At 36.7% G+C, this 13,823-nt stretch overlaps 1 protein-coding gene across 1 annotated transcript in view; it reads left to right on the top strand.

Moving 5' to 3' along the window:
* The window catches only part of Ddx10 (DEAD-box helicase 10), a 152,531-nt gene that overhangs the window by 127,263 nt on the left and 11,445 nt on the right, over positions 1-13,823 (top strand). Inside the window, exon 17 of the mRNA XM_005069535.4 lies at positions 6,333-6,469. Coding sequence (XP_005069592.1) covers positions 6,333-6,469 — 137 coding nt within the window. The remainder of the gene's footprint in view (positions 1-6,332; positions 6,470-13,823) is intronic.

Raw genomic sequence — 13,823 nt, 5'->3', positions numbered from 1 at the left:
ATATCCTTTCCCTTCCTCCAACTCCTTCCCAGTTCTCTTTCCTTACCAACCTAACTTCACCACCCCAAAATGAATAATGAAATTCAAAACCAACCAGCCAACAATCACCACCAACAGCGAAAAACCACTAAGATAAAAAAGTACAAAACCAAAAAGTATAAAATGAACATGGAGTCTGTTTGGTGTTGGTCAGCTTCTCCTGGGCATGGGACCTCCCCTGGTATGTAGTTGATGTGCTCAGTGGCACTCCATTGGAGAAAGTGGATTGGTTTTCCTTTAGGTAGAAATTGTAAATAGCTTCTTGATTAGGGGTGGGCTTTTATGTCTACTTCTTCTCTGTGCTGATTTTGTATGGTTTGAACTTGTGCAGATCTTGTGTGTTCTGTCCGTGTCTGTGAGTTCATATGTGTGTCAGCCCTGTTGTATATGGAAGATAATATTTCCTTGGAATCATCCATCAATCAATCACCTTTGGCCCTTATAGTCTTTCTGCTTCCCTTTCTCAAATAGATTCCTGAGCCTTGAGAGGAAGGGTTTGATCAAGACATCCCATTTAGGACTGAGTATTTCAAAGTCTCTCACTCTGCACTCTCTGTACTCTGTTCAGTTACCTCTGTGTTAATTACCATCTACTGCAAGAAGCTTCTCTGATGAGGGCTGAGCACTGGAAGTGAGTATAGCAGTGTGTCACTAGGAGTCATGTTCTGATTCCTTTAGCAGAGTAATAGTAGTAGTAATGACCTAGGGCTCATGGCCTGTTTAGTCTTAGGTTGTTGGCCACTTTAGTAGTGTCAGGTGTGGGTTCCATTTCATAGCCAGAATGGGCCTTAAATTCAATAAAAAAAAGTTGTAGTACCTGTTGTACTAGTATATTTGCAGACAGGTCACTGTTGTAGGTCAAAGGATTTGTAACTGGGTGATAATGATGCTTGCTTTTTTTCCCTCTGGTAGTGTGCCAAGTACCTTTCAGCACTATGAATCCTAGTCAGTAGAGGTGCAGCTTCTAGTTGGGTACCAACTTAATTTCTCCATGTTTGACAGCGTAAGTAAGTGGTGTCTTCAGCAATAAGGCTTACCATTAAGTTATGGAGAATGGCCAATAGCCTTGACAATAGCCTATATTTGTGGAGGTGTGTGTGTGTGCGTGTGTGTGTGTGTGTATCTCACATGTTTGTGTCTATATGTATGTAAAGGTATATACACACACACAATCACAACCTGCTAAGTACATTGCATATTGCTTATATGTGTGTGTATTTAGGGCTTACCACTTGGGAATGGATAATGTATCTAGGGCTCATCCCTGGAGAAGACTGTCTCTCCCTCTCTTAGTAGCCATTAATTGCCTATAGCTCTTCATGTCTGTAGCACATTAATAAAAGACACAGAGACTGATATTAGGGTTCAAGCTTCAAGCTGAAGGTAAGAAAAGCAAAGCAGCCAGTCACTAGCACTTACCTCTACTTCAGCTCAGAGCAAAGGGACAAAATCCTCAAACTGCTCCCAACTTCACTGCGCCTCAAATTCACTCAGACTGCTATGCTCTCCTCAACATGGGTAGTTGAGTGCTAGGTCTGAGATCTTGCTTCTGTCTTAAATACCTCCCTAATGCTGGGGTTGAAGGCGTGTGATCCCAGGTGCTGAGATCAAAGGCATGAGCTCTGTTACTCTTGTGTTAACCATGGTGGCCTTGAAATAACAGAGATCCGTTTGCTTCTTAATTCTGAGTCCTGGGATTAAAAGTGTGTACCATCACTGCCTGACCTCTATAGCTTGAGGTTGACTTTCTGAATCCTTAGGCAAGGTTTAATAAATCATAAATAAAATATCACCACAGCTTTCTGTGAATCTTTCCCTGTGTTGGGATGAACTTTTTGGTCATTAACTGCCTTTGAGTCATCTATCCTCCTGCAGGTAAGCCCTCATCTGTGCTGTTGTATTTCCAGTAAAATTACTGGTTCACTAAACTGGACTTGGGTGGAATAGCTATTTTGGTCTGTCACTGGTGCCCTATCTGGAGTGAATAGGAAGGTATTCTGCTCTCCCCAGAAGTCACACAGCAATAGATATTTTGATTCCTCAGAAATATGCAAAAACATTAGCTCAGGATTTCAGGTCCTGTTGGCCTTTCTAGAATTTTAAGTCCTCCTTTTCCCTTTCTGTTACCCCAAAACATTACTACTCTGATCATTTGTTGAGAATCTGCATTGACTATCAAGCTTTGTGCAGGGCACTTGGTATTATTTTCTCATTAGTGTATAGACTCACTAAGTAGACATTAATAATGTTTAAATTCCAAGATACTAAACTCTGTAGTAAGGTTGTCATTTACCTGAAGTAAAGCTGCACAGCTGCAAGGATAGAACCCGTGTTTAATATGTCTTTCAGTGACTGCTGATGTTTCTCTGTACTCTGTCCATAGCGCTCAGATTTGTACCAGGTTGTTAATAGGAAAATGCCCGACTAAGGGAACCAGAGACAATTAAAACCCAGCTGGCCTTCTGTTTCTTAGGCTGTGAACTATGGCAGGGGACTCTGCTTGGAGAAGGGGTGGGCAATACTTTTTCTAATTATGCCTCTAGTTTCAAATCAACCTTGCACTGACTGCACAATCTGTGTCCTTTGTCTTTGCTTGTGCTATGTATCCCATATTTCATAACATCCTTTTAGGGACTTCTCTGGGTGTTCCAATCCCTTTCTTGTTTCATTAACCATAATTTAAATGGTGTTTCTTGTCATCTTATCTGCCATTATCCCAGTCCCAGTGCCAGATGTAGCCCTCCACTAGCTAAACTTCCTTAGCATTTCAGTTATAAATAACTCATAGAACATGTGTTACTCTCTTCCTTACATTAGAATTGTGTATGTACATTACAGACTCTGTTAATGGAGAAGCATGTTTAGAGCATAGGACAGACTTTACCAGAGTCAGTTACTATGTATTTGTATGTGTTTATTGTACATAGGAAGCACTCAGTAAATAGTGACTACATAACTTTAATCTAGAGGCTGGTCGTGGTTCTGTGTTTTTTTTTTAATTTTTATACCAAGTGAGATTTGAGCATGCGTTTCTTTCTAAGTTAATATTTATGTCAGAAGACAATCATATGTTTAAAAGTTAATCTTCCATATCTATAACTAGCTTTTCATTATAGGATTTATTTCTAAGTCTAAAACTATAGACAACGTATAAGATTCTATATCCATTTCAAGATATTTCATAAACTAGAGTATAGATTTTTCCGTTTGTGATTATTCTGGAGATGTTGGAATTTTTCCACAAATAAAAGCTTCAGGAATCATCTCTGTCCAAAGTAAACTAGAAACTCAAACATATTGTAGCAATCTTAAATTACTTATTAATAAGGAAGTACTATTCATATGTTTTTTCTCTGGGTTTACCTGATTTATAAACTAAAGGGAAAATAAATTTACCAATCAACAAAAACATCTGAAAGACACAGAAATTTCATTAGGAATAATCAAAATATTGGGGATTTTAACATCCAAGGCAAATACGATGTCACTCTAGAATTGTATTCTAAGTCACTTAGAATGTGCCAGGAAATACTGTTGGGTTCTGGGGTGGGGAGACCTAAGCAAAACTATGTGGCAGTTTTTAAAGAAAGGATAAACTTAAATAGCCAATAGGTTTAAAGACAGATTAATTTATTTTGGGAGTGGGGGTGAGGCTATGGAGAGGGGAGGGAGGAGAGAAAGTAGAAGAGAATGAACATAAGAGACGTGTATTTGCTTTTAATGTAGACAGACACTGTTGATAGTGTCATGCTTCCTCATTGATGCTGTCTGGCTCCATCTTCCAGATGTGCTCTCTAGTTGTTTAGAATCAAGATTTAACACTGCAGACAGTAACATAAGAAGAGATGGGTTTCAGAGAGAGACAACTGTTCAAACTCTGGCATATTTGTAAGACGTCTTCACATTATTTCCTATACTGCTTTCTTAGACCATGTTTAAGCATTCATATTTTTTATGGATCTGATATGTCCATATATGTTTTATATTTATTGATTCTCTCAAATGAATCTGTACCTCTTTTGGTCACTTTTTCTGTACCGTTTTTAGTCACTTGTCAGGCTGTTATTATTACTCATGGGGTTTACACCTTAAGTACATAACATTAAACTGACCCCTAATGACTTACTGCTATACCCATAGTTTAGTGTATCTTTTAATCATTGTCAGAGAAACTTCTTTTTGCAGTAGATGGCATTTTATAGAGATCCACAAGTGGCCAAGGTGAAGGAAATAAGAGACAGTGGAGTACCCAGCCCTAAATGGTACATCTATATCACACCCCTTCCTCCCAAGCTCAGGGACCATTGCAAAGCAGGGGATTGAATGATTATTGGAGTCCGAGACAGTGGGTAACTGTAGTGAAATGGTGTTTTATGAAAACAATATGACATTTACACATATGAACTCACAGTGGTTGTGACAGCATGCTAATCGTGCAAGCTGAAGTTAGATAATATCCCAGTGTGGGGTGGGGAGGTAGGCACAGTCTTGCCCCTTGTGCGGAACGGCTGGCATTTGGTAGCTGCTGGGGGAAGTGAAAATCAATTTTCTTTAAGGGTGTGGCCCCAGTAGGTCACACAAGAGTTTATGAGGAACACAAATTGAATTTGAAGATTAAAAAAATATCAGATGGGTGGGTAGAGGAAAAGAGTGAGAATAGGTGAGTGGGTGAATATAATAAAAATACATTTGCATAATTCTCAGATCCAAAAATTATGATATTAGACAATAAAGGGTTTTTTTCTTAAATTTAATGCATGACGATTTGTTAGGGTGTTAAAAATTATAGGCTATAAAGTATTTTCTCTGTTTCTAACTACTTATCTGTGAGAGGACACAGTAACCGATTGTAGCAGATTGGATGCAGTTAGCCATTTGTACCTTGGAAAAGTATAAAAGTGTTCTTTGACTTTTTTGGAAAAAAGATTATATATCTTTTGTGTTAATACATAGTTTATTGTTATTAAATGAATTGATTAATTAACTTTTAACTTCTAATATAACTTGTCTATTCACATTAGCAGGAACTCTTTGTGATCTTTAGTTCTATTTAAGTGTGAAGATGTCCTGAGATCAAAAACATTGATAACCTCTCAGAGTTAACTCTTCCTTCATCTCCAGATAGCATTTTCCTTTATGAGAAGCAGACTGGGAAGTTTTGAATATCTTGTGGCCCAGGAGATTAGTGTTCTCTTCAGTGTATGGCAACACCAAATTTTTGTTGCTATCTTTAATTTCAAATATTTCATAATAGTTTGTCATAGTTGTACTGTTTTGTTGCTTCTAAAGGCAATTTTCCTTCCCTTCTCTTCCTATTATTTGTTAACCTTTTATTGTTACCAGGAAGGTTTCTTAAGAAAAACACCAGAGACTTTTGCAGAAGTGACTAATCCTTACCTTCTTAACTTGTTCCTCATTTTCTTATATTTAAAAATTGTTAAGAATGCCATTCATGTGTGTAAGAGAATTTCTGCAGTGGCGTGAGCTTGTGCAGTAGTGCATCTTTTTCTTGGAAATCATTAACCACTTGAATAAAAAAATCATTAGCTTTGTTAAACATGATGTGAAAAAGATTTATAAACTTGTTAGCCAAAGGAAACTTAAATTTAGACTTTCAAATTTGAATCCTATTTATATTTTTTGTTCAATTCAAAGAGTTCATCTAGCAGGTGGCCAAACTAATCTTCCAGGAATCAATTTTAGATGAATGATGCTCATGCCTTGGATGTGTAGTTGCTCACTCTTGCATTATTTTGTCCTTGCCCATTCTCCACTTTTCCCTTTCTCCATCCTTTGTTTCCCTAATGTTCTTAGCCACGTTGTTTCTACACTTAAATTCCAGTGATATAAAGAAGTTTCTTGAAAATGTGATTGCATTTTAAAATGTCAACTTTTGTAGTCATAAAAATCAGACAATATGTTCTCACTTCTGGGCTTTGATATTTGGTAGTTTTGAAGTTGTATGTGTGTGTGTAGATAAGAGTAATGAGGCAACTTGTTTTTTTTTTATAATTGAATTGCATGGAAAAAAGTAAAACCAATAACTTTTTCCTGAAGCAAGTTAAAAGAGCTCAATAGAAATACATTTTCTGGATTATATTTTATTGTAATTTTGAAATAATAATAGCTTTTGTCTTTGTAAATACTGAAGTTCTTGAAGTCTTGTTTCGAGACCTTTATAATGAAATCTGGTAATTTAGGAATATCAGAGGACTGTTTTATTTGAATATATCACGAAACATGACTATTATCAGATGACGTCTGACATCATAATTCTCTGTGTGTTTTCTTAGGCCAGAGATGAAGAGGAAGCCTTTCTGGACTGGAGTGATGAAGATGATGGTGGATTTGATCCAAGCACACTTCCAGATCCAGATAAGTACAGAAGTTCTGAGGAATCTGAGAGTGAAGACATAAAACAGAAGATGAGGTGTGTTCTTACCCTTAGTATCATTAAATACAAATTTCACACTTAGGCCCTATTTTAATGAATTCATTGACTACTGAACTAGTAACATCAAGAGTGTTGTTGTATTTTTTTAAACTTTTTTTAAATATATGTTTTTATTTAAATTAGAAACATGCTTGCTTCACATGTCAATCCCAGCTCCTTCTCCCACCCCTCCTCCCTTGTCCCTTCACCAGCCCCCCCCCCCACCTCCTCCCCTCAATCCCCACACCATTCCCCAGGGAGGGTGAGTTTTACTTTTAATGCCCTATAAAATCTACTTCTACTTGTTTTGCATGTAGCTCATACTCTTCTGATCATTTCAAGGACTTTGGTTAATATTACATTTGTAATTCCTGTTATCACATATAATTCTATTTTCTTATTCTTTCTTTTTTTTCCCTCCTCCTTCATTCTTAATCCTTTATACTTGAGTAGTTTATAAAGTAGAGTAAGTACAAACAGTCAGGGTTTTATTTTGATCAACTATCAATGGATTTTATTGAGAATACTATTATCTTTGAAAACCTGGGTATGGTGGTACATACCTGTAATTCCACTTAAGAGGCTGAGAAAGGTAAAGATCATCTTGGGCTATACAAGTGAAGTGAAACTATGTCTTAAGGAAAAAACAAAACAACAACAACAACAAAATTGGGCTTGTGAGGTGGGTCAACAAATGAAGGTACTTGTAATCAAGTTTGACTCCAGAGATATACATTGTAGAATGAGAGAACTGTCTCTATCAAGTTGCCTTCTGAATTTGTTCTGTACAGTTCAGAGACTAATCTACAATATTATCTCTGGCAAGCTCTTTAAGGCAGCCAGATGAAGTTTCTAACCCAGGGAGTCCCAAGCAGAGCAAAATATTCCCTTGGGCAGAACTTCCAAGTAAAAGAACAAATAACAGCACATAATAGTAACATCATAATCTGCCCCTCACAATGTCCAGCAGAAACTGACTGGGGAGGTTTTTTGTTTTGTTTTGTTTTCTCATTTAACTACTTTTATTTTTATTTTTATGTGGATATAGCCTATAATTCTAAATAATGTATTTTTTCTTCAGATTTTTTATTTAAATTAGAAACAATTATTTTACATATCAATCCCAGTTCCCTCTCCCTCCCATCCTCCCATTCCCACCACCAACCTCCCATCCCATCCCTCTTCTGCTCCCCAGGGAGGGTGAGGCCTTCCATGGGGGAATCATCAAAGTCTGTCACATCATTTGGGGCAGGGCCTAGGCCCTTCCCTGACTGGGGAGTTTTAAGCATTGAAGTTGGTGTTCCCAATTGCATTTCCTCTCCATGGATGAGCTCATGGTAGAACTTCTTACTCATCTTTCTACTGCAGGCATTTTTATTTATATCATAGCATAAACACTAGAAGTCTCTGTTGGAATTTATTTATCTTCTAGCTGTTCTCAGGGGCACAGTGTTTTACTCTTGGGCTTTATTGCTGTCATTTCTGCTTTCCTGTCACAAAGTTGGTTTGGGATACCCATCCGCAGACACTTTGAGGACACTTTATAAACGTGCTTAGGATTGAAGTGATTTCACCAAAATGCTTCCAGCTTCTCAATACTCTCAAATGCTACCAACAGTCTTCCAATATAGTGTATTTTACAGACCTCCACAGGTGGGCATACTGTCTGCAACCCCCCATGCAAATGAATGAATACATAAAATGTAATTAAAAAAACAAAAGGCTCTGAAATTTAAAAGAGAAAGTTACAATTTGCAATTTTCCATATTAGCAAATAAAATAATGGAAAAAATTTTATGTACACAGCCAAGTTCTTTCCATTTAAAGCTTGTTCATTTGACTGTCTATTATCTATTTGCCTCTATTCCAAAATTAAGTGAAATATGGTAAATTGAATGATGGTATGACTTACTCAGCATTTCCCCCTTAGATTACTGTGTAATAAGCTTGTATTGAGGTTTAAGCATCATGGTTTTTCTAAGCCACTGAAAAGAAGTTAGGAGGCAATGATAAATAAAGGTAATATTTTTGATGTAAAGACAAAGTTGATGTAATCCCCTCAGATGCTAGTCCAGGAACTAGTTTAGTGTTGAAGAAATATGCCACAGAAACAGTAATTTGTTTTAAAACAAGAGCAACATTTTGCAAAATTCTCAAAAAGATTATCTTAGAAAACCATGCTTTAGAGACTCAGAGTTAGTGTTTATTCAAACTGTGTCCTTATTTATTAAAGCAGTTACTTATCCAAATGTAATGATGTCAGGAATTAGCTATTGGGCAACTAGCTAGTAAATATACCAAAACTTTATAGTGTTTCCAGATGCTAAATGGCAGGCATAGTTTTACTAGTGCAAAAAACAAAACACAAAAACAGCAAGGATAAAATAATTTCATTAGGCTTTAGAAAAATAAATAGATTTTGTGCATTAAGGTTAAGTGACATCTAAAGTAAATCTGCACACATTGCTTCAGAAAGTTTCTTGGTGTTTCCTGAAAGGTCCGCATGTTGTCTTAATGTTCTAAGAAGGGGACCCCCTCTCCTTAAAGAGTGGCGTATAGGCTCTCTTTTTTGGTAGATGTAGTTTGGTTTACAGCATGAGTTGAGCTATTTCTGTGTAATTTGGGCCTTACAGTTTGTTCTGCCATCATGTTTTGTATGCTTGCCTGACATGACTTTAAAAGGAGAACAAGCTTTTCAAATAGGAGTAGTTTTTCTATATCTGAATTGTCAACTTTTTCCTGATTTTTTTAAAAAATTTACTCTAATCCCTTGGGTAAAAATAATTTTAATTGCATACATGTTTGTACCATTAGAGTAAGTGATTTGGGTTCAGTTTGTAAGTCATTCTTCAAAAGGCATTGTGTTTCAGGTTTCTTTCATTGCTGCCTGCATAATAGCAATTCCTACTATGGCTAGTATGGTTTGTCCTCTAATAGTCTCATATTGGTTTTTATAATAACTTTACTCTTTTAATTATCTTTCAGAGAGCCTGACTTTACACAATTCCTTTTTATAGGAACATGTGCAAATCCAGCCTCTGTTCTCACTGTTGGTATCAATGACATGAGTATTGAGGCCCTTAAATATTTCAGTTTCTTAATTGATTGGTGATAAAAGAATAAGAAACTATATACTTGGTTCTAACAATAATGCAAAAAGCAACAGAATTTATTTACACCTTTAGAAGAAGCTAGGAGCATATAGTACAGTGATGAAGGAGATAGAGTATATTGAAAAGTACCAAAGTATTTTAATGTAAGGTGGCATTCAGATGGAAGATAGTTAAGTATTACATGAAAATTAAAACAAGTTTAATTTCTGGGGCAGCTAGTTAATTCTGGAAGATTAACATTGCTTAGCTTGTCTTAAGCTAAAGAAATATTCTTTGTTGAAGAGAGTATGGACAGGGTTTTATTGCTAGCATGAAGATTTTATTCTATCAATATATTTAAGAGTTCTCTGTTAATTTTCTGTGTGTGTGTGTGTATAAACATCATGTAGTCCAGTCTTACAGGTAAAGAAACAAAACCTTTAAGGGATGGAATAATTTATGTCCATGGTCACAGAAAATATTAGTGTAAATGAAACTGATTCCCTAGTTTTATTACTTCAGTCACATTACATGGAACTGCCATGGCCCTTAGAGAAGTTGGTCAGGAAAACTGAAGATACATTTGATGATACTTGACTGAAGACCTGGATCCGTGTACTGATTGGTTTTAGGATTGTTGATATTCTGGTCCACATAGTACAGTGTTTGGGGCAGTGGGGGTTATAGCTATTTTAACACTGTGTTTGGCCACTAGAAGTAGCATCCCCACCCTCTGAGTTGAGACCAAAAATGTTTTTAACTATTGCTAGGTGTTGCTTGGGATTTGGTTGTAGGGGTGTTTGTAGTAGTTCAGAATCACTGGACTAGACTCTGGTTGGCAGATACAAACCACTGGTGTTTCATGTCCTTATGGAAGATATGTTTTAATTTATATTTCTTTCCACGTAGCCCAAGTCATGCTTCTCCACATACCTTTGTCAATCAAGTGGAATTGATACACAAAGTAAACCCCATTTATCATCCCTAGAGTAGAAAGCAGAGTTTTATGATAAGGTACAAATAGTAGTCTATAATTAAGTTGAAGTATTCAGAAGACCAAAGATAGTAATACTTGATGAAACTACTATTGTTTATAGAAATAAGGTAGGCACAGGTGGTCCTATATTGTTCCAGTTGGACTATAGGTTTCCTTTGCCTGTTGCTAACTTGATGATTTCCTAAGGTTTTATGCAGTCACCTCTTGGGGTGTTCTCCCTGCATGTTTACAGAGTTGCTTGCAGTGATCTTTCTGGGCTCCAATAAATATAAACAATTCCCATGCTGATTCTGCTTATCATGACTCTCTCAGAAACTTATTCTTTGGATATAAACTTGGTGCTTCCAAAGATAAGTTCAGTCTTAAGGGACTAGATAGAGCAATTAGAAAATAGCAGTTAGTCTTGAACTAGTGTGAATTGGTTCCACTTGGAAGTTTCCTTTACTTTATTGCTGCTTATAACTATTCATCATAAGTAGCACCTTTGTGTCTTCATGGAAAGACACTTTGCCAGTAAGAAGAATGCAGCAGGAGAACCATGTTTAGTGACGATTGACCGAATCTCTGGTCAGTAGTTCTTTCCCAGGGAGATCCGACAGGGCTTTAAAAAGTTTATCCTTCTGCCCTCCTCAGTTCATTGCACACCTGCAGGAGAATTTAAACCATCCCCAGGCCTTTGTGGAGTTACCCAAAGTAATGTCTCTTGTGACATTCCAGAGTGTTCTAATGTTCATCATTCAACTCCTTTAATTCAGCACAGCTGAGACACAGCTCTTATTGTCATCTTAGTAACAATGCACATCATGTGGCCTTGAGTTCCTTCTAAGGCACCAACATGGGAAGAGGGGGGAGGGGATGACAATACAGTGTACTTATGTGGGAACTTTTAAAAAAGCATCCTAGTTTATCTTCAGAAACAGCTGAAATGGGGGCAAGGAGCCGGAATGTGCTCATGATACAGGAGGGACTGGTGTTGGGTGAGCCAAACTCTGCCTCAGTCAAGTTTAGTATATTCTTTTTTTCATAGCAAATCCAAATAAGAAAAACTTGCTTTTTTTCCCTCTGATTCTTCATTTTCATCTGTTTTAAAAGGCTAGCCCACTTTTCTCTGGTTTTTCCTAGGGAAACTAGGACTTTGTTTTGGTTGACTTTGTGACATTAATCATTGGTGTGTTCTGAGTGCACAGTTTTTGATCTTAGCAGAAAAAGGCTAATTTAAGCAGTTGCCTTATAGTCACAATGCTTAAATGATGAAAAGTATTTATCTCTGTGGTAGAAACATCTACAGTAAGAATGTTTTGCATTATTTAATCCACATTCTACTTAATTTAAAATATAGGAGTTAAGAGAACTTGTCACACTTAGGGGAGACCCAGGCTTCGTTCTCAGCTCCCATATCATATCAGGTGGCTTACAATTGTCTGTAACTTTGATTCCAGGAGATCTGTTGTCTTCTTTTGGCCTCTGACAGCACCTTCACATAAGTGGTACACAAGAGCACTCACACAAAATAAATGAAATACCAGATTTGCTTGTCTCTTGAGTGTCTATCATTTCTCTCTGTATATTCTTTATACAAAGAATGAGTTAGTGCCTGACATCTGCTACCCATAACAAATGCAGGAACAGAGCATAAAAAGATTAAACAGAAAATACCATTCCTGCACTTTCATAGAGCTTTTAACTCATTTGTGGTTATAAAGAGTTAAGTGTGAACTATTGAAACTTGTAATGCATAAATGTTATGATTTGTATACTTGGAGAGATGTGGTAGGATGGACAGACATAGGAAATGAAAGTGGAGAACACATCAGCCATGATCCTAACTGGAACATGGTGGATCAAGAAGAGTTCCTTGAAGAGAATAACAACTAAGCTATACCAGAAATCGGAACCAGACAGAGAGTAGGGTGGCAATAGTCTTTTGTTGTTGTTGTTTGTTGATTGGTTGGTTGGTTTAAACAAGGTTTCTCTGTGCAGCTTTGGAGCCTGTCCTGGAACTCGTTTTGTAGAGACTGGCCTCGAACTCACCTAGATCCACCTGCCTCTGCTTCCTGAGTGCTGGGATTAAAGACTTAGGCCACTACTACCCAGCTGGCAATAGTTCTTTTAAACTCTTGCAATAAGATTGCTTCTTTTGGCTGTGTCTCACAAGATAAGAGATTTGACTATTCGCATGTAGTATATTAATTTTCATATATATATGATACCATTCATCATGTTTTGTTCATGGCCATCCTCATGTGAATTTCGAATGATGTAAACATTCCAAGTATTAAATATGATTAAGAAGAAACACCTGGATATTCTAGATATTCATTATCTAATAAAATTGAGTATTTAATATTTTTAATGTTTCAAACAAAAAGGAAAATATTAAATTATTTGTATCCTCTTTTGATCTCTTATTTGTAGACTACAACCTTGAGGGGGAGGGAGAGCTGTGGTTAGAATGTAAAATGAAATTTAAAAATTTTTAAAAAAGAAAAAAAAAAGAAACTGCCAAGCTAAGCTAAGGCAGAATGCTTTCCTAGAATGTGCAAGGCTCTGGGTTCATTCTCCATGACTGCAGAAATAAAGGGGCAGGGGTGATTCACACACTGGTGTGTTTGGTAGGTTGTTCTAGGTAGCATAATGCCAGTTAGATCTATAGTTTGTACTAAGGATATTGTCATCATTTTAACATGACTTCTCTACAGATGATACCTTGGCCTGTGAGCCCATTCATGTGTAATTCGCTGTTCTTAACAGGTTCTTAATACTAATTGATAAGTGGTCAATGTTTGGGTTATTTTGTTTTGCCTTTTGTGTGTTTGGTTTTGTCTTTGAAACGTGTTGGGTGATGGTTTTAATTTTGAGTAAATTTGCCTTTGTAAATATCTTAGTGAACTACTTTAATCTTCATGGGTTCTCTTAGTATATAGTTTCTGTAGCATTTTTTCATTTTTGCTCATCAACTTCTATTTCAAGATTTTCAGTCAGCTTTATAATATTCAGAGGACTTTTCACAAGCATATATGAATTAAAGATGAGACTCTGAGGAAGAAAAGATGGGCAAAAATAATTTTTAGTGTGTGTGTGTGTGTGTGTGTGTGTGTTGATAGAGAGTTAGGGCATGTGCTTTCACATATATGAGTTAGGGAGTGTACATGTTGCAGTGTACCAGTGGATGTCAGAGGACAACCTCAGGTATCTTAGTCAGAGTTACTATTGCTATTCTGAAACACCATGACCAAAAGAAACTTGAGAGGAAGGGGTTTAT

Source organism: Mesocricetus auratus, unplaced genomic scaffold (assembly GCF_017639785.1).
Source record: "Mesocricetus auratus isolate SY011 unplaced genomic scaffold, BCM_Maur_2.0 Super-Scaffold_100022, whole genome shotgun sequence".
Taxonomy (NCBI): domain Eukaryota; kingdom Metazoa; phylum Chordata; class Mammalia; order Rodentia; family Cricetidae; genus Mesocricetus; species Mesocricetus auratus.
The sequence above is the reverse complement of the archived record's forward strand: the minus strand, read 5'-3'. Positions and strand labels throughout refer to the sequence as shown.